The following is a 22,821-nucleotide window of genomic DNA, read 5'->3' as shown; positions in this document are numbered from 1 at the left end:
GTGAAGTGAATCTGAACTGAATTATTATTTTAGTAGATAGAATAATAGAATATAAAGGGTTACTCATTCAAATTTGATTTCCAGTGACTGAATTTGTCCTGTTGTGCAGAGTTGGTTGTGGCCGAGTCCGTGGTTGTTATCAAGAAGTTGCTTCAGATGCAACCGGAGAAGCACAGTGACATCATCAAACACATGGCCAAGCTAACAGACAACATCCAGGTGAGAGTCTTATTCACAAACGTATTTAGGTTTTAAAAACTGCATGGAAAACATAAAGGATTCCTGTATGAGCTTGTCAGTTGATATTAACGTCAACAAAAACTGAGAATGATTGAATCCATTACCAGAGGAAACGATAGACGTGCACATACCACATCCATGTAATCTGTGTTGTCAGGTGCCGATGGCAAGGGCCAGTATCTTGTGGCTGATTGGAGAGTACTGTGAGCACGTACCTAAGATTGCCCCGGATGTGCTGAGGAAGATGTCCAAGTCTTTCACGAATGAAGACGACATTGTCAAGCTGCAAATCCTCAACTTGGCTGCGAAGCTTTATCTCACCAACTCCAAACAGGTCACATGTTCTTCTTCACCTGTACCTAACAATCAGCTCAAGTGTATCAAATATATATTGAACAGTAGACTGGGCGCTCTGTAATTGTAAATGTCTAAACAACAGGACTTGTTCACCATTATTAGCAGCTTTTAACACATATGATTACACACTCTGTGTAATGCACTGTACATGCATATATTCAGTAGTATCAGCTACTGTTGTTGGTTCTCTCCTCATACTCCATGTTTCAAATACTCCTTCCCCTCAGACCAAACTGTTGACGCAGTATGTTCTCAACTTGGCCAAGTATGACCAGAACTACGACATCCGCGACCGGGCGCGCTTCATTCGCCAGCTCATTGTGCCCACTGAGAAGTGTGGGGCTCTGAGCAAGTACGCTAAGAAGCTGTTCCTCGCCCTCAAACCTGCACCGATCCTCGAGTCTCCATTTAAAGGTACAGAGGGATTTAAAAGTCCTCACCTGATTTCAGCCACAGAGCTTTAATGTGACACAGTCTTGTTATAAATTCTGAAGACAAACCATGAAGTCTGAAACAGAGGCTACATCTATACCACCACCCTTTGAAAACACCATTTTCAAACTAAAACGATCTCTGTCCACACAGGCATTTTGTCACACTTTGTCAAATGTGACCACTCATACAGTGGACGTGCGTGTGCTGGTGTAAACAGGACGGCATGTGTGTGCTAGAATAATAGATTGTTTCCTATACACCCTGGACTTTTCAAATTAAAATGGTGCCAACAGCACTACTCCTGAGTAGTGTGGACACCAGAGGTATCAATGGCAGAGTAGATGCTTTTTCAAATAAAAATGCAGTAGTGTGGATGCAATTGATAAGTGAAAAATATGTTCTGATTATAGGAAAGCTTTTTATAAAATTTAAAATTTTTTGAATAATCATCAGGGTTTTAAAGGTTCAATTATTACTAATACAAATAACAATAACTATTAATGTAAATAAATGATAATAATAGATAAATAATGGAGCCTAGGTATCACATTTTGAGTAGCGACAGGCTTGACCAGTAATTCTACTCACTTCATTGTCAACACCTGTTGTCACTCATTTGTCCGTTAATGTGCTTGTGTGAGACGTCTTGGCCACTGTAACTGACTCCTTGGCAACACTGTACTTCCTGTTTACATTTACCAAAGCCTTCAAGTTATGGGAACTGTAAATTCATAATGCACCGTCAATATTTACTGATATTACTCTGATGCTCTCGTATATTTACAGCAGTGTGTGGGGCCGCAGTATAACACTCATACCTCTGTTCATGATCAGTGTTGTACTTCTCTGTGCGTCCCTGCTGTTTTACCCCCCTGATTCCATCTCCTTGTGTTTTTGCAGATCGAGACCATTTCCAGTTGGGTTCATTGTCCCACCTGCTGAATGCCAAGGCTGGGGGCTACCAAGAGTTGCCTGACTGGCCTGAAGCTGCCCCAGATCCCTCCGTGCGCAACGTGGAGGTGAAGGAGTCTGTGCGTGCAGTGGGAACAGTAACATACAGAGACACAGGGGCCCTCTGGGGGCCCCAAAAGATGGAGGGGAGCGAGGGTTGCTCCTGCCCCAGAGCAGTGCCTCAGAGGAGTTGCACAGAGTCGCCAGAGCATCACTTCCAATATAACATTCCTCATTCACCAGCCATCTTTCATTTACTTACAGCTCCATTAGCATTAACAGCTCATCAGTAACATGCATTCTGTTTGGCCTCCAGCTGTTTCCACATGCTGCTTAACAATTCCACCCTCTATGGAGGAGAATGGGCCCCAGAGGAGAAAAGTGGATTATATCTTAGAGCAAAAGTCAATCAGAAAGTCTCGATTTAAAAAGTTGAGTTGCTGAACTCCTCGCCCTCACTGCTGCACCTGCATCTGTTCAGCAGCAGCTCACTCGCCCCCGTCCTGGTAATTTCGTTATTGAGCCAATAGCACATGTGATGCAGAAGGGAACTGATCTCAGAGCAGCAGTTTTCAATGTCTCTGCAGAAACCTGACCTATGGGAGGTTTTAGGTGGTTGGCACCTAGAATAATACAAATATTTTGCAGAGATTCGCATGTTAAATTATATGATAAATATATTTTATATTATTACAGATGAAAAGAGCATCCTCTTCTCCTCCATCCCCTTCACTCCATGTGCCATCGGTTCATAAGCGATGTGTATATTTGTAAAAGAAGACATAAAATCAGGTTCGTCACTTCTTGGTAAAAATCAAGAAGTAAAACCACTTGATTTGAAACAGCAGAAGTGACCTGTGACCTTGATTTTGTTTTCTTGATTGTGTTTGTTATTAACTCATGTAGATATTTTACTCACTGCTCATTGTTTCATGCTCAGTATTAACCTGCCGTTTACTTGTGACGCAGATTTCAAGATGAGGCCACGGGTGCATTTAACTTTGATATGAGTGTTGGAATAGTACAGAGAGGGTCAGAACAGAACACACCAGGAGACTTGTGTTTTAGATAACTTGTTGCATTAGTGCTGACCATATTTCAAAGCATTTGTTTCACTCTAATTTGCAATTCAAACCTTCCATCCAGATATTTGTTTCCCATGCAGAGACTTGAGACTTTGGTCATGTAACATCAGGTAAAGCTGTGAGTTCAGTTTTGGAAACTCTCCCTGTAGCTGCATTCACAGAAACCCAGACATCTGATTGATTTTCTGACATCATACCTCATAGCTGCTACTAGGTCTGCAGTCCAACCCCCCCCCCCCCCTTACGTCTCTAAATGTGGTCTGGCAAGAATCAAATTTAATCAGCTTGTGACGTAAGTTCAATGTCTTGCAAATGATTGACAGATCACACATCAGCATGAACCCTTCATGCACCTGAAGAGACACAATCACAACTGGCTTCTTTGCTCACAATATTTAAACTGCAGAACCATGGTTGCTGTTAAAATTTCTTCTAAATGACCGAAATCTTGCGATAGAATCATATTTAACTTTATAATAATGATACCGGCTGTAGAGACTTAACGATGGTAGTCATTTACAGGATATATTTCATAGGTTTCTCGACGGATCACTGTGTGGATGACCAAAGATAAATATATAAATTAACATCCGAGTAACTGGTAATAAATCCAGAAATGAAAGACAAAGAAAGATATCACTCATGTAACGCTTGTGTAGGTGTATGTTTGTCCATGGAAATTCCCTGTGTGTTTGTCTGCACAGAAAACTACAGCAGGGTCTTCAAAGTAAGTGCTCAGCAAAGACATTACTTTGTTATTATAGTGTATGTTTACTGAGCACAGACTTCTACAGTGTTTCAAGCATATCTCAAATCTGGGTCAGTTGATTTGGTCAAAATGTGTGAAAATGATGATGTGCTTTGAAAAATAGTCAGCATTAATCTCAATCTGTACATGAGTCATAGTTGAAAAGTATAAACAAGCAAAAGCACCAGTATAAAGTTAGAGGCACTTTGTTTGCTAAGGGTCCCAGTACGTCCACTCATGATGTGGCTGGAAATGTAGCGTGTAAATGTAGGTCAGTGGAACCTCTGAAACCTGTCGGCCGCTCTAACAGACTCTCCCTCTGCAGACTGAGGAAGTCGTAACCACCGGCGAAGGGCGGATCGGCTTGTTAGGGGACTGGAGAGAGGTGCCCCCCCCAGTGTGGGAGTGCAGTGTTGTTTGTTGTGATGACTGCTCTCTCTTTCTTCTTATAGGCTCTGCTCGAGCCTCGTGTAGACCTGGTATTAACATTCGTCCCAGAGAGATCCGATCACAAGTGGTCAGCACTAAGTTCTACTGTTCACACCTGATATAAACATGTGTCCTGAATGTGTTTCTTTTGATCACATATGATCAGATCTCAGTTCACCATTCTATATACAAATAAACACGGACATATATTTGTGTTCTCGAACACCAAATGATGTTTTAAATCAGTGTGAGTTTACAGTTGTGTCCCGTGACAGCGTGTCATGAATCTTGTGCAGGTCAGACACATCAGCTGAGTAGTTGGTCCTTCATTTGTGGCCCAGGAAGCATTTGCATTCACACAGCGAAAACAATATGGCCACATCTTAATGTGATTTATGTGGATGCATCTGTGAATTTAAAGCTGACCACTTGTCTCTCAGAGTGGATGTTGATGCCAGGTCTGAAGGAGGCCTCTCTGGTTGTCATTTATTTATAGTAGCTTCTGATGGTGATGTTGATCTGGTTAATTAATGAGATTGAATTTCTGTCAATTTGACAGTCCTCTTTGTTCCACCTAATATGTGGAATAATAGTTCACCCTACAGCTTAAAGCTTGTTCAAGTTGTAACTAAAACCACTTGTTTACGTAAAGATTCTTACTCGGCCTGCGCTGGTTTTTCCACCATATCGCATGTTTTTAACCAGCAGCAGAAGTTTGTTCAGTTCTGCAGATGTTTAAATTTCCCGTTATTCTCTACAGTATTCTGTTGCTTATAAGTATGTTCTTGAGCTTGAAAACACAGGGCCTGCACTTTAGCTGTGAATAATGAATCATTCTTATCTAATAAGTCTTGACATCTGCAGTTTGACCAAACTTCATCTGCTGATGATGAGGACGACCATGAGTTTGAACTGATTCATTAGGAGACCATTGACCCACCGAACTGTGGGTGTTTGCACCTTGGTTTGGTTTCATGAAATTTGTGACACAGTATGTGAATGTGTCACAAATGTTGTTGTTGTGTAGTGATGTGATTTCTCTCTTGCTCCATGACGACTTTCCAACACCTTCAATGGGTTTTTTTCCTCTTTATTCAAGAACAGGGTGTTTGAGTTTGAAAGAAGGTTCAGTTCAATTCAATTCGTAATGCTTTCACTCAAAACCCTGCACTCGCACAAAACAGACCCTGTTGTGATAGGATTTGCTCTGCTTGCGCTCAAAATGTGCGCTTGCAATATTTTGTTGCTAGGACAGATTTCCTTCGCTTCAGCTTCAGCTGTTCTCTCACTCACACTGCCTCTGTGCTTGTGTAAAAGTTAGTTTTATTTTGTTGAGATAAGTAAAGCTAACACACCCACAACAAGGACGGGGCAGTTTCCTATGTCAACACTATACCTTTCTGTTGGTTGCAGAATTTTGAGAGAAGAAGCTGAAGCGCAGGAAATTTGTCCAAGCAACGGAAATATCTGAGTGTAAGCTCAGAGTTTGAGTACAAGCAGAGCAGATCTAAGCACAAAGAGAAGGTTTTTAAGTATGAGCACAGGGTTTCGAGTGAAAGCATTATCAAATCTAAATGTGAAATCAGAAGTCTCTAACCAGGAGACTTATTGATACTGAACATAGTTCTCTAATTAAAAGACCATGCTCATGAATAAAGATAGAAAAAAAAAACCCCCATACACTTCCACCTCTTCATTGAGTCCATTTGAATCTATTAGAGCCACATGCTCCATTCCTGATTAACACATTCGTACTAAATGCACTGTCATGTCAACGTTTTAGCAGGTAACAAATGTTAATATTGATCTTTTGATTTCTGTAGTGTTTAAGTGTATACTTCAGTATATGTTCATTATAATGAAGTTATATTGGAGTGTGTTTTGCCAGAAAAAACATTTAGTGTACCTAGTAGCAACATAATAGACACGTGGTAAATAAGTATGCTGTGATGAAACTTGGGTTTTATTTTTGTCTCTGTGATCTCCTGTTCTCACACATTCTTCTTTTTAGACCCAGAAATCCTCCTCACTTTTACTTTCCTGACTTTTCTCTCTGTTTCTCAAACAAACATCATCTCCTCCCTCCTTTCTCATCATCTCACCTCCATCTCAATCTTTTTTCTTTTCTGCGTCTGCCAGGTTTTTACGCTGCTTGAAAGAGTAACAACATTAACGAGTGTGAGTCAGTTAGCGGCAAAGAGCCACATCTCCTTGAGCCTCAACCCATATAGCTGCAAAAAATCCCAAGTGCTTTCTGACACCTCCTTCTGCCTATAATGTAGTCGCTGTTCCGTGCTTAGCTCAGCCAAAGCTCCCCTGAAACACAGCACCTTCCTCTTCCTCGGTCTCTACCATTAAAGAAGTGATTCTTTTAGCGGGGACGTGCGTTCCTCTGACACGTCAAGATGCATTAGTGACCATGTGGGTTCTTAAATGGGGTTTGGGGATGTCCATGTTCATTCGCTGATGGTTAATGAGTTTGGTTCCAGAAAGACAAATAACCTCTTTCTTTAAATTTGAGAGGATAGTCACCACCCCTCAAAGACATCACTTCTCTTAATGGAACTGCTCCCTATTATTAAAAGAAAAGCATTTCTGCTCCTGGTCATGAAGGTATCACCTGGTGCTGACATCTATATGTGCAAAAGAGAAAAGAACCAAAGAAAGAAGCGCCCCATACAAGCATAAGTGTGTGGTCTGTATTGAATTTGTTGTCTGATGTCAGATCTAAATGCAGATCTGCAGCAGGGATGGCTGGCTTCCTTTGGCTACATCACGCCCAGGCAGAGGCATTCATGGCCATGCTACTGTACTGTAATCTGCCCACGCCTCTGCTTCTGTCTGAGGTCTTTTTCCACCAAGGCCAAACTGACAGCTCATTGTTTGATCTCTGTTTTCTGCCAGGTGCCCGAGTGGACCAAGTGCAGCAGCCGGGAGAAGCGGAAGGAGAAGAAGGTGGAGAAGCCGTTCTACTCTGACTCAGAGGGCGAGTCTGGACCGACAGAATCAGCTGATAGTGGTAACTGTAGAGAGCTGCCGGCTCAGTCAGAACCATCACATTTAGAGTAGAGATGTGTTTGTGTGTCAGCATTGTTTCAGGGATGGTTAAAGTCCAGGCATTACAATTGTCTTTTAAAGTTCAGCCCCAAGCTCCTTAGTTCCTGTTGCAAGTGTAAAGCTTTAAAAAGAGATTCATTAGATTATAGATGTTACTGTTGGCCATCAGTAACAGATAGCTGAAGTAGCACTCAGTAGAGCACTTACCTGATTCAAGGCCCAACAGCTCCCTTAAAATCAATCAAGCTACACCAAAATTCACACACTCATTTGTTTTGTTTTTTCAGGGACTTTGAGTTTGACTCTTATGCTGTATATGCTATAACGTTCCAGATGGACTTTCATGTCCCCGTTGTTCGTGTTTTCACCAGTTAAACGCTGACTTTTTCCTCCTCAGAGTCGGACTCTGTCAGCGGCTCAGAGAGTGGCAGCGGCAGCGGGGAGAGCGGATCGGGATCAGAAAGTGAAGAGAGCGAGGAAGGCTCTGAGTCTGAGGAGGAGGAGGATGAAGAGGAGAAAGACAAAAAGAAGAAAAAGAAAGAATTAAAGAAGCCGGTGCGAGAAAGTGAAAGGTAGCAGACACTTTTGATTTCTGTTAATGATTCTGTTTAACAAAACAAAAAACTTGGGACTCAATCCTTTTATGTTCTCTACTACTTTTCTAAAATATGATATTATGATTGGGTATATCTCATCGAAAACTTGCTTTCCTTTCACACTGAAAGTCCAATTTAAGGTTTTTGTGGTCACTTTTTTCTCCTGAGACCCAGTGTCATTCACTGCATTGTCCTATTGTTTCTACTGTAAGCACAACAATAGCATCTGTCTCATCTGTTATAGATAAAACTCTAGTGTGACATTTGACCTTTGCTTTCCTTCTCCAGTGAGCAGAGCAGTGAAGAAGAAGAGAGGAAACGTGAGAGGAAAAGCAAACAACGCAAGAGCGACTCAGAGTCAGAATCAGACGAGGAGGAGGAGAGCGAGTCTGAAAGCAGCCAATCAGAGTCTGAGGATTCTGAGTCTGAGGCAGAGGTCAAAAAGAAAAAAAAAGTAAAGATAATGAATCACAAAAAAAACTTACAAACAAAATACAGGAGCATGTCCAGTGTTTTCTTTTTGAGAAACCTACATTTAAAATACAGTTTCCTTATCACTGACTCATGAACTTAACGTTTGTGTATTTAGACTGGCCCACGTTCACACCATCACAAATCTTCATATTCATCTCAATTTGATTTCACCTCCTTCCAGGCAGCTGAATCTAAACCTCCCTCCAAACCTGTCAAGACCGAGAGCAAGAAAGAGAAGAAAGAGATGTCCTTACTCGACCTGGACGATTGTGAGTTTTTCCATCTCTGTGGCTGGGTTTCTTTTCTCTTCTGAAAGTTCAATGCTCATGTGAACAAGGACGTTCTAAAAATCTATCTGTCTATCTAAAAATCATAGCAGGTGCATTTGATCTTTTCCTATGCCAACCCTTCTGGTAACTAGGGAACTGCAAACAAATGTAAATTTCTTTCCCGCACATGCAGAAGAGGATGTAAGAAACAGATGAATACAGTCAGGTCAAAATTTGTGGACATACCTGCTGAATCTCTTCGCGTCTCTCATTTTAGTTGAGCCTGCACCCTCTCCTCAAGTCACGCCCGTCAACGCCTTCCTTTCCAACAGCCTTGTGACCGACCTGGAGGGCTTGTCTTTGTCTGACAGCGTTCTCTCCCCGGCAGTAAGTACCTCTCATGTCTCACTTTCTTTTATGTTCATCCATCGTCTATATCGTTTATGTTTTGAGGGTCCTGATGTTGCTGAAATCAATCCCAGCCGACATGGGGTGAGAGGCAGAGAAAACCCTTACAGACAGGGAAAACATGCAAAACTCTTCACAGAAAGACATGAACCAGGATTTGAACCGAGAACCTTCTTGCTGTGAGGAGACAGTGCTAACCACCCCTGTGCAGCCCATTTATATCAAATGAATTATTGGACATTATTCTTAAGTAGATGATCTGTAATAAAACTTTAAAGACTTGCTGCTGTGCTTTACTGACTAGCAGACTGAAGAGATGGTTTTAATTGCTCTTCACATCCTTACACTTGGTTCATATTAAAAACTCAAACTCAAATCAAATCGTGTGAAGACAGGAAACAAACTTTTCTTCCCAGTACCAAGGTAGCTGATGTCCTCCACAACCAAAACTTTGGTGTCCACATTAGTAATCTTTTTAGATTCTGCATGTGAAAATGCAAAATCTGTAGGCGAAGAACTACTTTGACCAATCATGTTTGAGCAGGCTTTGGTTGTCCGCAGGTAAACAGTCCATGTTGAGAGCAAACTAGGCGGAACACGTTGACGAAAAGCATCGCCTTTCTCATTTACCTGCATTCATATGCAGGTAACTGTTAAAGAGATTGTTCACCCCAAAATGAAAATTCCCATGGTGTAAATGACGCAGTTTTGAGTTTAATTTGAATAGTTTTTTTACGTTTGAAGACGTCCTCAGCATTTACTTCAATTGTGTTGGATTTGGCTGCAACGCTGTTTTTCTCCTTCTCGTGATTAGCCAAAATGTCTTCTGGACCTAAAACACCTAATTGTATTTTGTGTGGAGAAATCTTCTTGGACTTGTGTGATAAAAGAAACTATTCAGACTGTAAACGGTGCACAGAGAATTCAAGATGGATGTCTGCTGTCTACACTGAAAGTCCGCAAATATTGGCTGTTGCCCCAGAGACTAATTTATCTCCACATGATAGCCGATGGGCTCGGAGATTAGAAAGCCATGAAAATAATGCCTTGATATAACACTTGGAAGAAAGGTTTTCTTCAGAGTTTGACTGTAAACCATCCTGAGGCCATTCCTCGACTTGGATTTCCAACTTCAGCCCCCTCATCACATCAACAGCTAATTCAGATCAAACATATTAAAGGATTAGGTCATTTAAGAAGAAGAAGATATACTTTTATGAGTGATGTTTAACACTTTTTACATGTATACATGAAATTGTTCTCCGCATTTAACACATCCAGTTGGCACCTGGATGAAACACACATTTACAGATGCCATGTACACACATATATACTGGAGCAGTGGGCTGCTGTTGCCAGCGCCTGGGGAGCAGATGTTGGGGGGGGCGGTGCCTTGCTCAAGGGCACCTCGTCGTGGCGAGCGTGAATTGAACCGCCAACCTTCTGGTTATTGGACGAACTGCTCTACCGCTGAGCCATCTGGCACTTGCATATGTCAATGTTTCTTCATGTAACGTGAAATCCACACTACATATTTCTTTCAAAATAAGAAAGAAAAAGTCCAAAGAAAAGAAAAGCTCTCATGCTAATTCATCACCACTCTGAAAAAAAGGACAAATCGATCAAAGGCAAGAAATGCTTCATCCTGAGCACAAAGTCTGTCTGTAAAGTCAGTGACTCTTCATCCTCTCTTCTCCCCACAGACCATCACCCCCTCCAGTGCGCTGAAGAGCTACGAGCTGTTGCACCGCATCACAGGGGAGGGCCTGTCAGTGGAGTACTGCTTCAGCCGGCAGCCTTTTAGCCCTGACGCCAACATGGTGGCGGTGCAGTTGCAGTTCACCAACAGTGCCACGTCCGACGCCAAGAACCTGCACATGGAGGACGTGAAGCTGCAGTCTGGCATGAGAGTGAAAGAGTTCCCAGAGATTGGTGGGTAACTGTGGACTGAACTTATAACACTGTGATAAAAACAAGATAAACAAGAACAATTAGATTGAATAAACACCGTTCTAATGATTTTGTTGCTCTTTGAGATTTGAGCAGTTAATACTAATAGGAATTTGGGGTTAATTAATATAAAAGGAGTATATCCCCTTAGGTGCATGAAAAGAAAATAGAATATTACGTATTTCTTCAGTATGGTACAGTGCAGAGCTGCTTCTGTGTCGCAGCCCCCACTCTCTGGAACTGTCTCCCCGCTGAAATCCACAATGCGGCATCTCTGGACAGCTTCAAAAAAACTCCTCAAATACCACCTGTTCACAAAGACATTTTTTACAAGGCTTATCAGGGTGACCAGGCTTTTCTGTCAGGACCCCGAGGCTCTGGAACTCCCTGCCTGATGTGATAAGGTTCACCAACTCACTACCTATCTTTAAAGGTCCAGTGTGTAAGATTCAGGTGAAAGGAATCTATTGGCAGAAATTTAATGTAGAATAATCCTCATGATGTTTTCACTAGTTCGTTTCATCTAAATTGTATGAATTGTAGTTTTATTTACCCCAGAAAGTAGTATTTCTGGGGATTTATATGTAAATACTATATATTTACATCGATGGGACCCTCTCTACGGCCGCCATGTTTTTGACAGTAGTTCAGACTGGACAAACTAAACACCTTTTGAGTTTTAATGACAACTGAGGCTACCACAGGTTATTTTCATGTTTGGAAGGAGAGGGTGAGGTGAGGAGTGTTCAGCTGCAACATGCAACTTCAACACTAGATATCACTAAATTCTACACACCTTCCCTTAAAATTATTGCTCAAAATATATATTTTATAGGAAAACATTTTAAATGTCTGATTTGTAACCCTGGTGCTACTGTGTTGTTTAAATTCCTTAATGCTTATTAGCTAAATTTTTTTAATGTACTTATGACAGCACGGGTTCAGTTTAAAAACGCATAGAGTTAATGATGTCTGATCTGCTGAGCAGGCCACATGGCTTTCATAGTACTGCCATACAAGCCAATCTTCTCTCCCCTCTTTTCCACCCACCTCTCATCTCTTCCCCATTTTGGTCTGCTCACCCCAAGGTTGAAGCACACTGAATCTTTTTTCTTTTAGTTTTCTTAGTTTGTATAATCTTTGCCACAATAAACTATACATACCTGTTTAGAGGTAGTACTGTGTGTAGCAAGGATCTGAGCCAGTGGCTTACTGGACACACCCACTTCTTATCTATCAAACTGAGTTTCTGACTGAAAAGCTTAATGTTGTATTATTTGTGCACATGTTAATGCTGTCTCCTCTTTGCCTGTGTTGACAGAGCTGCTGCCGACAGGTGAGACGGCCACAGTTGTGATGGGCATCGATTTCTGTGACTCAACCCAAGCGGCGAACTTCCAGCTGTGGTGAGATGGCTTCTGTGTTTAAGAGGACAGGTGGTCACCCATGCAGACCTCCTGTACTGCTGAGTAAAAATACAAACCAATCTGCTGAGTTCTGAAATTGCGCTCACTTTGCTTGACTTGTTAGCTTTGCATATGACACGATGTACGTATGCCACAAGTGAAACAGTGATATGTGATCTGTGCACAGTAATGTAGAAACAAAGGAAACAATAGAGCTCAACCAATGGTTCTGGAACTAAAAATCCCATTCATTTTCTATTCATAATAGAGATAAGATAAGAAATTGTGAAGTGGTGTTATATTCTCCTGAAAAAGTCTTTCTGCTATCAACTGTGTTTTAAGAAAAACATGTTTTATTTATGAAATACTACACTTCCCACAATTCTTAGCTATAATAGCAACGGCTGGTGGAGTTTGCTGTTACAAAGGAAACGTTTACCACAAATCATGTCAGCATTACACAGAGCAACCAGGATTTCTTTTTCTGACATGCTGCATTTTTAAGTGATGTGGAAAAGAAAAGAGTCCAAAGGGTGAAAATCCCTACATCAAAGTTGAATTCAAGAAGGTTGCTAAAAGTGATTATTCGCAATGGTTTATGGGATGTGTAGTTCCTTCTATCTTAAAAGATGTTGTACACAGTCCTGTACTAGTGGGTGATCTCTGTTACGCTTTATATTGAGCTGTGAAGTTTAAGCTCTCCTGCCCTTGAATGAATAAAATGTATTAATCCCTAAAAGTTTCTTTTTTTGCAGCACTCACACCAGGAAATTCTTCGTGTCTATCCAGCCGCTGGTTGGGGAGCTGATGAGGCCTGTCTTCCTGACAGAGAACGAGTTTAAAAAGGAGCAAGGTATGTAATGAAAATAAATTTAATAATTTCTATTGAGAAATAAGGAAAAGTGGAGTTGGTTACTTTACTTGTACTGATTTATTATGTTTGCTTTTTTACTACTTCTCTTCAACAACTTTATTTGTGTTTAGACAGAAAGAGATGGTTTACAGGTATAGTGTCACGTGTAATGGCTTAAACTGGTTCTTATTTTATATATTGATCAAATCCTAATATCAAGGAATAGTTTACTGTATTTAAATGACAATTGATTATTTTAAGGGTTTGCCAGAGACCATTTCTGTGGGTTAGTTTTCTTTGAATCCGCCAGAAGTGTTTTAAAGACTGGTTCATCCTGGTTTATGGGATTTTTTTCCTGCTCTAATGTGAGTAAAGAGCAACAGTTCTTCAGAGATATTCTCAAACATGTAACTATATGGCACTCAGTAGAGCACATACCTCCGCCAAGGCCCCTTACATTCAATCAAGCTGCACCAAATTTCAGATATCCATTAACTGTTCTCTGGAAAATCATGGAAGATGTTTTTTAAAAAAGCTCAAATTGTTAAAGAAACAATTCCTTTATCTGCTCCCCAATGCAGAGCCACACCTACATTTTATAGGATCTTGACCTATAGGGCATTCTTCCACAAAGTTTCATGGAATTCTGTCCAGTAGTTTTTGCTTAATCTTGCAAACAGACAAACAAACAATCAACAAAGAGACGGGGGTGAAAACATAACCACCTTGGCAGAGGTAATTATCCTGAGATCACATCAGCATTTGTTTCCATTGGAAAGTTGAAATGCGTCACCTGTAATTAGACTTTTAAATACACCAAAAATCCAAAGTGTTTGGTGTGCAGACAATACCAGCATGTCTCTAATGCCTGGTGTTCACTGTACATGCTGACTGACACAGAGCCAGACGTGAGCTCTAACAAACCCATAGTGACTCTTTAAACATCTGTCATGTCCACGGTTCCTCCCTCTCCACACTGTCACCAATAGAGAAGCTATTACACAATCATGGTAAGTTGGCTTTGTTAGATTTGTTCCTCCCAGCCATCTGTGTGCCCACCTGCCTTTTAGCCGAACCTCACACAGACCCTTACTCCTCTCCTCACCCTCCTTCTCCCTCCTAATGCCTCCTGCTGACCCCCCCCCCTCCCCTCTTCCTGCCTTGGTAATCAACACGTAACTGCATCTCCAGGTCTGTAGCTGCAGACAGACTCATCTGTGCTGCTAACCTGCACTTCATAAAGGCCGCTCACACTCTGCTGCACCGGGAATGACTGGAAATGCTCATCCACTGATGCTGATTCACTCTTCTTTAGGCACCATGTGAACCAAAAAAAAGTAAATAACATCAGGCTCAGAGCAGCACTCGCTCATGTGCACCATCGTTCATCTTTCTTTTATCTGAGCTTTCAAACTGCTGAAATGAACTGCTGAATCTCAAGTACTGCTATGTCACAATATTGTTCTGCATCATGTTGTGATTTGAAGGTCAAAAGACATTGTATAGTCATTGTTGACAACACGCTGTTTAACCTGCAATACTGGATTTATTTGTATTTGTTTTCGACACTGGGGGCCTCAGAAACGATGAAGTATGACGGCCAATCAAAGGAAAAACATATCTGATATTTTGAGAATAAAGTTGCATTTTTACAAAAAAAAGTGATAAATTAACAAGAATAAAGTCATAATATTACAAGAATATAGAAAAAACTGATTTTAGGAAATAAGCAGCAAGAATATAACTTCTTCTGGATCCAAAATCTTGATTACCAATCTCACTACAAAAGCCCCTTTAATAAACCAGATGATGATGATCAGCCTGACAGTCGACCACTACCCGTCTGCATGGTTCTTTGTTTAGAATCAGTGCACAATAATTTCAAAGTCCTGATTCTTATGATAATGTACTACAGTATTATGACTTAATTTTCATAAATGTATTATCTATTCTTGTGAATATACAACTTTTTTCTCATAATATTACGACGTAAATCTCTGATTTGTTTTGACCTTTCACAGTGTTCCTAATACTAAAAACTAGCTGTGAGCACAACACTGACATTTCATCACCTTTCAGGTGATTATTCACACTTCCAACCGTTGTGTTTTTGGCCACCTGATAGGTCAAGCATTCACTCTCTTATAGCTCCAATTTATCCACCCACACCAGAGGGAAATATCTGTCTCTTCAGCTGCTACATGCTTTACTATGCCATCTTGTCACCAGCTGTGTCTGTGTACTGCCTGGTGGTGAGCAGGTAGTGTTCATATAAAGATATACCTGCTCTACTCACAGTGGGGGACATCGGGAGCACAGGGACATTTCACTGTAGTCTGATGTTTTTTTGGCAAGCTCTGCTATCTGAAATCGTTGTAGCAGCCGTGAACCCGCTTCTGATAGCATTTTAACAAGTCGTAGGCTAAATGGTCTGAAGAAAAGGAAAGGTGGAGCACAGAGGGAGAGAATTAATGGGAGAAAAGCTTGTGCCTCAGATGCAGCTAAATACGTTCACCAGGAGGGGACCAGGTCAGTCACGTGACACTCACACTGTGGAGGACTGCGGTCAAGCCTTCACTCCGAAACACACGGTCAAACTGTCCCCACTCATTTCAAGGTGCACATTGTTTCTCTGCATTATGTTACAAGCATATGAGAGTGATTTCAAAATAAAAGCGAGCTTCCAGTAAACGGGATGCCACTTTTGTTCAGTCTGTTAATGCATGAATTAATAAATGACAAATTATACTTTTTCTATTAAAATACACAAATGAACCAAATGAAGTAATGATACAAAATTAAATAAATCTCATATTTTCACTGATTTGGTTGTGGCAACAGAGAGGCAGATTCTTATGGTACTTGACAAAGATGATGTCACTGAAAAGATGACCGAGGGAAGTGAGTTTCTGCACCGCCTACTTGTTTACTAGACTGGTAACCATTACATCAAAGATTAGGGTCAGCCTACAAAATTGGAGGTCTGGTTCTTTACGAGAAAAGTGTGGCCTAAAGGAGTCAAATGCCTGGCCTGAATTATTGTCTCAGTCTGCCCCTGTCTACTCATATGATATGACTCACCCTCCAAAATCTCCTACCATACACCTTCTCCCAATTTGGCGGTCTATTTAAGCTGTGAATATTTCCCATCCATCTCTCTGTCTGTCAGTGCCTCTGCTGTCCTGCGTCAGTATCTATCCCTTTTGATTCAGCCCCCCCACCACCCCAGCATCAAGCCCCCGGGTTGCGGATTACCACATTTCATCACTCCCCATTTAATCATATCTAAAGGGAGAGTGATGACGTTGGAGCCAAATGTTTAGGGATCTTCTGCTGCTGTAATTTAAATGTGAGCTGTCTGACTAAACTGATTAATCATTTAATCCCATATATTCTATCATCTTAAAACAGAGCTTCAGCCCCTTTTTGATAGGAAAAGAAAACAGAACCAGAGGATCAAAAGTAGCAATTAAGAGTCTTCTCCGAGCATTTTCTGTTGACACTTACGTGGCTCGGATGTGTGAGTTGGATACAATGACTGGATGAAATGTAGAATAAAATCTCTAGTCCCCTAAAAGAGACAATCTGCTGAGAGTCTTTTCTTTTGGTTTTACTTCATGACCTCCATAATGCTACTGTCCCTTCCTCAGCCATTTTAGAGTCAAATTGTTTTATTTTGATACTATGAGCAATGATTTAGCAACGACGAGGGTCTTCAGATTCAGCTTGTTTAGTGTGACAAAACTGAAAGGTACACACTGTACAATGACATGCAACAGAAAAATTGTCGAATGCTATCATTATTACCAAATAACTTCACCAGTTAGTATATACCTCACGGTGATATATTCAGTGATCAAGGAATGTGAAAAAAGTCTTCCGCCACGTTTCGCAAAATCTTCAACTGTACATCCTGATGTCATTTGACCTGCAAATCAGTGCGTAAATGAGACTGGAAGTTCACACAACTGCCTCTTTTGTGCCGTGTGGAATCTGAATCACTCCTCTGCTGTGTTCAGTGTAAAGCACTCCAGTTTAAAGTTAAGCAGCACTTTATGATTATTGAAGTCAATAATCACATCAATCCCTCAGAGGACTGTAGATGTTGATGGTGATATAGAAATCCCTTTAGTTTCGGGACATTTATACAGTATCTGAGTATAATACTGTATACGTTTTTTAAAAAGTCATCTCTTGAACCAAGCAGTACTACACTGAGCTCTCACATTTATACATGCAGCACTCTGTTAGGTATTGCAATAAGTATAGTAATAACTTTTTTTTTTTTACTGGGGAGAGAGAAGTAGCTACTGCAGCTCCTGTTTGACCAGTGCTCTGCTCATACTTCTACAGGTCAGCTGATGGGCATGAACGAAATCACAGAGCGGCTGACTCTGGACATCAAGTGCCGGAATGAACACACCATCGTCCAGCGGGTGGCCACCGCCGCCAACCTCAGCCGAGTCCCCTGTGGTTCAGATAAAGAGTGCAGGTGAGAAGATTAAAAGAAGCATCAGTAGTGACGTTACAAACTAAAAGCTGCTCTTTAATCTAAGTGAGGCTCAAAGGACGTAGCATCCCTTTTGGCCGACGGGGGTCAAGTCTCATAGTGTGAACAGTTGTGTCCAGAACACTGCAAGTTACACATTATACGTTGATGTCTAGTACAAACTAGCATTTATTTGCTATGTTTATTTAAGAATGTGATTGATTCCATGTTCAGATGTCCGAGGCATCTGTTTTCACTAGCAAGGACAACACCATCAACAAGATGCTATTGATAATAATGGCAATTGGTATGATGCATGAGAGGTAGATGGATTATTGAGTCTTAGTTGCATTGTGGGGAAGCTTGGGAGGCACGACAGACCCCCCAGGACCCTATGGAGGAGGAAGGAAACAAAGAGAGAATGGTTTGGGGGTGTGCAGTACACGAGAATGAAAGAAGAGGAGAGGGTTAGCAGGGCATTTACAGACATGAGCGGTTGAGGTGTGGTTCTGCTCCTGAAACTCTGCTAGATACCTACAATGATTCGAATTCTGACTGACTCATGTGTCCCTCCTTTATTCTGTGGCTTCATCTTTACTTCTGATCTTTGCTGCTTTGACCTCAGTCCTCCTGTTCCTCCTGCTGATCACCCTGTCCACAGGTTCGCCGGCCGCACAGTGACCAGCGGCAGCCTGGTGTTGGTCACCGTGGCGACCAAAGAGGAGGGAGCGGCCCAGCTGATGGTCAACTGCGAGAAGATGGTGATCGGCACCATGCTGGTGAAGGACATCCTCCTGGCTTTGACGCAGTGACCCGTGTCTGCTCTCGACTTCCACCCCCCGCCCCCCCTCGCTCCACCCACCTCTCACATATCGTCCAGGTCATCACAAGTGTAGCATCTCTTTCGTTCTCGAGTCAATGAGAACGTCTCGAGAACGAGTGTTTAACTCCAGGTTGTTGTTTTCTTAAAGAGCCCCCCACTCTCAGAAACTGCTGAATGCCACAGCTCAATATTCATGACAATCAGACCAATGTTTGACGTAATAGGAAATCCTTTGCTCCCATTAAAGTTTCTTATATTCATCATCCAAAAATATTTGTTTTGCAACATGTTTGTTGCTTGAGGACAACATTTGATTTGGTGGTCTCAAAATCTAGAATATTACAAGAACTCCCATCCAAATGTCAGAAGTTACTCACTGCACAAACATCACAGACACCTGATTCACTTGTTTTCTGAGCTTTCTGCTGCACGTCATGATCTTCATCAGCCGATGGACTCACAGAGACTATAGGTGAAGGCAGGTTTATTATTAAGATTTGTATTATGCAACATCTTTCAACAATTGAGTCCTGTACATAAAAAGGCATAAAGACTAACTACAATAAGATAGAAATAATACATGTAGTGTTAATAGGATTGTAGTACAAAATACATTTAAAACAAATCTGTGTAAATTAGGCTTTTGTCCAGTGCTAGATATGAATTAATATTCTGAAAAGCTATTTAATTAAGAGGCAACTGGAAAACAGTACATATTTAGGCCTTGAAGGACAAGTGTCATGTGAATGCACTCAAATCTGTCCTCAGTGTGTCCTGAGATCATTCAGAGGTGGTGACCAGGAATACACAATATGGATTTTATCAACCAATACCAGTAACTAATAATTACCTGCCTCTCATGGCTGATACCAATCATCAAAAATATCAGTGCAGTGATGCCCTTCTCATGTTAAAGTCTTCACCCAGCCACTAATATATTTATGTCTGTGGTAAACCTTACATCAATTACGTTGTTATCGATCAGACAATGAATGGGTGTGTAGACAGCAAACAGGGAAGGCAGGAACACTTCTAAAAAATACCTGCGGCTTGAGAGAGTATATTGCTTCCATACAGCTTTGCTGCGATGAGGACTTTCTAAGTGATGATAAGTAATATAAAGATTTGTAATGTTGTTTTCCCTCCTCTCAGAATTGAGTTAAGTACAATGCAATGCTGCCACCCGCTGGCATAATAGCTTCATAGCAATTATCAGCTTTTTTTATCGGCTCAGATGTCATTATTAGAATAATAAAAAAGAACATACTTTTCCTTTTTCCTCTATCAAGCCAAAACTAGACACAGCATCGACTGGCGCCAGGTAAAGCTCATCGATAACCAGAGAAAGGTAAAGGAGAGCATCAATGACACCCCCTGCATTATGATCCATTCTAATGACATGACCTAATATCGTGTGTGCAAACTCCATCTGCTGAAGAAGACCATGAGATGTGGTGCAGTGCTTTGAAAAGATTCAAAAAGGATTATTTCTGTGGCCCTAACTGAGGATTTAAAAGTTTAAACAAAGCAGTAAACTACCACCCATAAAATGGGCAAGTCAATTTTCAGAATTCTTTGAGACGTGGATGAACAAATCTGTCAAGGCAGTTTTAATTTTTAGCTTGTTAGGTTTCAGCTATCAGACGATTTTAAGATGTAGATATTAGAGTTGATAGAGAATCAATGTAGGTAAGAATCCCCAAGAACAGGTCACCATGAAAAACATTTTTACGTTTTTATGTTTCAGCTTCATCAATACTAAATCGATTTAGAAATCAAATGTAGCATGAAGGCTCAACTGAGACAACAATCACCTGCATCTGAATCTGTTTTGGCACAATAACAAATGTTAATCAATGACTCACCACTCCTGTGAAAAAAGAAGGATTTTCACGGCACCTCTGCGGTACAGTAGTTGTCATAGTGTGATGTTCATTACAGTACGTGGGGCGTTGTATAAATATCATTGTATGTATTGCGACATGTAATACAGTAATACTCTAAGGTGGTGTGTGTGTGTGAGTGTGTACGTGTGTTTTTGTGGGTGTGATGATACTGAATATTGACCAGGCAAAGCTCATCACCATCATCAGTCGTCAGCTTGTAGCGTTGTTTGCTGAGTCAGCTGCAGGCTACAAAGATTCAAAAACGATTTACCCCTCTCTTATTTCTTATTTCATTGTTCATTTGTCACTTTACCAACCTGACATTCTGATGATTGTGCAAATGTTACAGAAGGATTTAAGATTGTAGAAAAATGACTGAAACTAAGTTACTTTACAAAAGTCACCAAAGTCAAGGGAATGGAAAGATGGAAATTGATACATCACTAGGTCCATGAAGCTCAAGTCTCTTTTGTAAAATTTTTGCTTGATAACTAATTGATTATCAAAATATCTGCTGATTTTGTTTTGTTGAAAGCCAATCCAATATTTAGCCCTGAGGACAACCTTTAAAGGTCCTGTGTACAGAGATCTAATGGTTACTTTCCAAGTGTGTAGAAGAACCTGCGGTGGACTTTAGGTAACATACAAATATGTCAAGAGCTGTTGTTTAGTTTGTCCACTCTGGGCTACTGTAGAAACATGGTGATGCAACATGGCAGCCTCCATGGAAAAGGACCCTCTCTTGACGTAGGCATAAAGGGCTCATTATAAAGAATTGGAAACACAATGATACTTAGTTTCAGGTGATTGTTAACTAATGAAAACAACACTAGAATATTCAATTCAATTTCTGTTTAATGGATTGTCATGAATCCTACACAGTGGACCTTGTGGTTTGTTTTAAAGGAATAGTTTGACATCTTTGGAAACTTTTCCACTTGGTTTCTTGCTGAAACACATGTTCACTGTAGCTACTACATGGCTTCATTCTGCGTTTTAGTCCAACTCTTAAATGAACTTTACCAACTAAAAGATGATTTCCCTTTCAGGTTATTTAACATTACATTTTTGAGAATCAGCTAAAACACCTTCCTGATGTGCTGATGATAAGGTCAGAGATGTTCAGGTTAAGTGTCAGGTGACACTCCTCATGCCTTTTTGTTGACATTTGGATTTCACATCAGAAGTCGTGTGGTTTCTGTTTTCGTTGTTGGCCTTTATGTAGTGGCTGCACATTGTTTTGTCATTGTCAACACATTGTTTGTGTTTCTATTTATTAATTAATTGTGTCTTCACTGTTGTGTTTTGTTTTTTACCAAGAGAGTACAGTCCAGCAAAACATTGAACAGTTGAATTGTTTATTCGGACCTGAGATTTACAGTCAGGGCAGCACAGCCATTATGTAGAATGTAAAGAGGAAGGAATATCACTTTAATGTAAAAAAACCAAATCAAATGAAAAGGTTTTCTCTGAATTTGTTTTCAAGTATCCAAAGTATGGTTCATCATACCCTGTGTGGTTGTGGAATGTGGTCCTGAAGTATTACAGGTTTATTTATTATACAAATAAAAAATATAGATACAATATTTGTGTCTCTTGTCTTTCGTGCTGCTGAACAAGAAAACACCTCTGGACTGCAGGACTGTTTAAAAATAAAATAACACTTGTATAAACTGAGTGGATGAACAGTGAACCGTTTCAGAAACAAAGCTGTATTCTCTCCACAGGTAAGTGTGGCGTGTTGGTACTTCTGTAAAATGTTTCCTGAGTGCTTCATTACACTAAACATTTCAAGAGACATCTTCATTTTCATGGCCGGTATGTTGGTACAGTACTCTGGCTTCCTTCCACAGTCTGTTTGTATGTTTGTGTTGTTGAGCTTTGACACAATAACACAAACATACATATGTACACCAAGCGACTAAAGACAGATTTCAGTCATGTTTGTTTAGTTTATATTTTCAATAAAAATCATCATTGTTTATTTTACTTCCTGTATGCATCTGATGGTTAATTATTCTCTCTGTATGAAACTAAAACAGCTTTTCTCAGGACGTGCCATTTTGATTTGGACAGGAAACTTTAGTTTAACAGCAGGCGTACAGAGTTTATCACTGCACAGTACAGTCTGTACAAATCCTGTGTAATAAAGTTGGATTTTCTTTGGAAATTGTATAAACATGTACAAAAACATTTGAATGAATATTGTAGTCAGTGTTCATTGTTAGTGTAGTACGTTTTTTATAACCAAAACAAGAGAACAGATAAAGCTGATGAAAAAATAAGATACAGAGACAATAAATATACAACGAAAGTCCTAAAGAACATGTCAATTTGACAGAACATTAAAAGATACAGTGCAATT

General features: G+C 40.6%; 1 protein-coding gene across 15 annotated transcripts in view; it reads left to right on the top strand.

Annotated features, from left to right (window-relative positions):
• Positions 1-22,040, top strand: part of LOC109624660 (adaptor related protein complex 3 subunit beta 2) — a 45,687-nt gene extending 23,647 nt beyond the window's left edge. For 2 of the 15 annotated variants that reach the window (XM_069528507.1, XM_069528498.1), the window contains exons 14-29: positions 110-219; positions 398-574; positions 825-1,011; positions 1,933-2,063; positions 6,385-6,423; positions 7,150-7,264; positions 7,700-7,874; positions 8,187-8,352; positions 8,554-8,641; positions 8,919-9,028; positions 10,753-10,981; positions 12,321-12,405; positions 13,161-13,258; positions 14,248-14,268; positions 17,612-17,750; positions 18,373-22,040. In XM_069528507.1, coding sequence (XP_069384608.1) covers positions 110-219; positions 398-574; positions 825-1,011; positions 1,933-2,063; positions 6,385-6,423; positions 7,150-7,264; positions 7,700-7,874; positions 8,187-8,352; positions 8,554-8,641; positions 8,919-9,028; positions 10,753-10,981; positions 12,321-12,405; positions 13,161-13,258; positions 14,248-14,268; positions 17,612-17,750; positions 18,373-18,559 — 2,057 coding nt within the window. In that variant the 3' untranslated portion in view covers positions 18,560-22,040. The remainder of the gene's footprint in view (positions 1-109; positions 220-397; positions 575-824; positions 1,012-1,932; positions 2,064-6,384; positions 6,424-7,149; positions 7,265-7,699; positions 7,875-8,186; positions 8,353-8,553; positions 8,642-8,918; positions 9,029-10,752; positions 10,982-12,320; positions 12,406-13,160; positions 13,259-14,247; positions 14,269-17,611; positions 17,751-18,372) is intronic. The other 13 variants (XM_069528510.1, XM_069528504.1, XM_069528509.1 and 10 more) reach the window with 9 other exon arrangements.
• Positions 22,041-22,821: the final 781 nt, after the last annotated feature.

The sequence above is a fragment of the Paralichthys olivaceus genome, chromosome 7, assembly GCF_024713975.1.
Source record: "Paralichthys olivaceus isolate ysfri-2021 chromosome 7, ASM2471397v2, whole genome shotgun sequence".
Lineage (NCBI taxonomy): Eukaryota > Metazoa > Chordata > Actinopteri > Pleuronectiformes > Paralichthyidae > Paralichthys > Paralichthys olivaceus.
The sequence above is the reverse complement of the archived record's forward strand: the minus strand, read 5'-3'. Positions and strand labels throughout refer to the sequence as shown.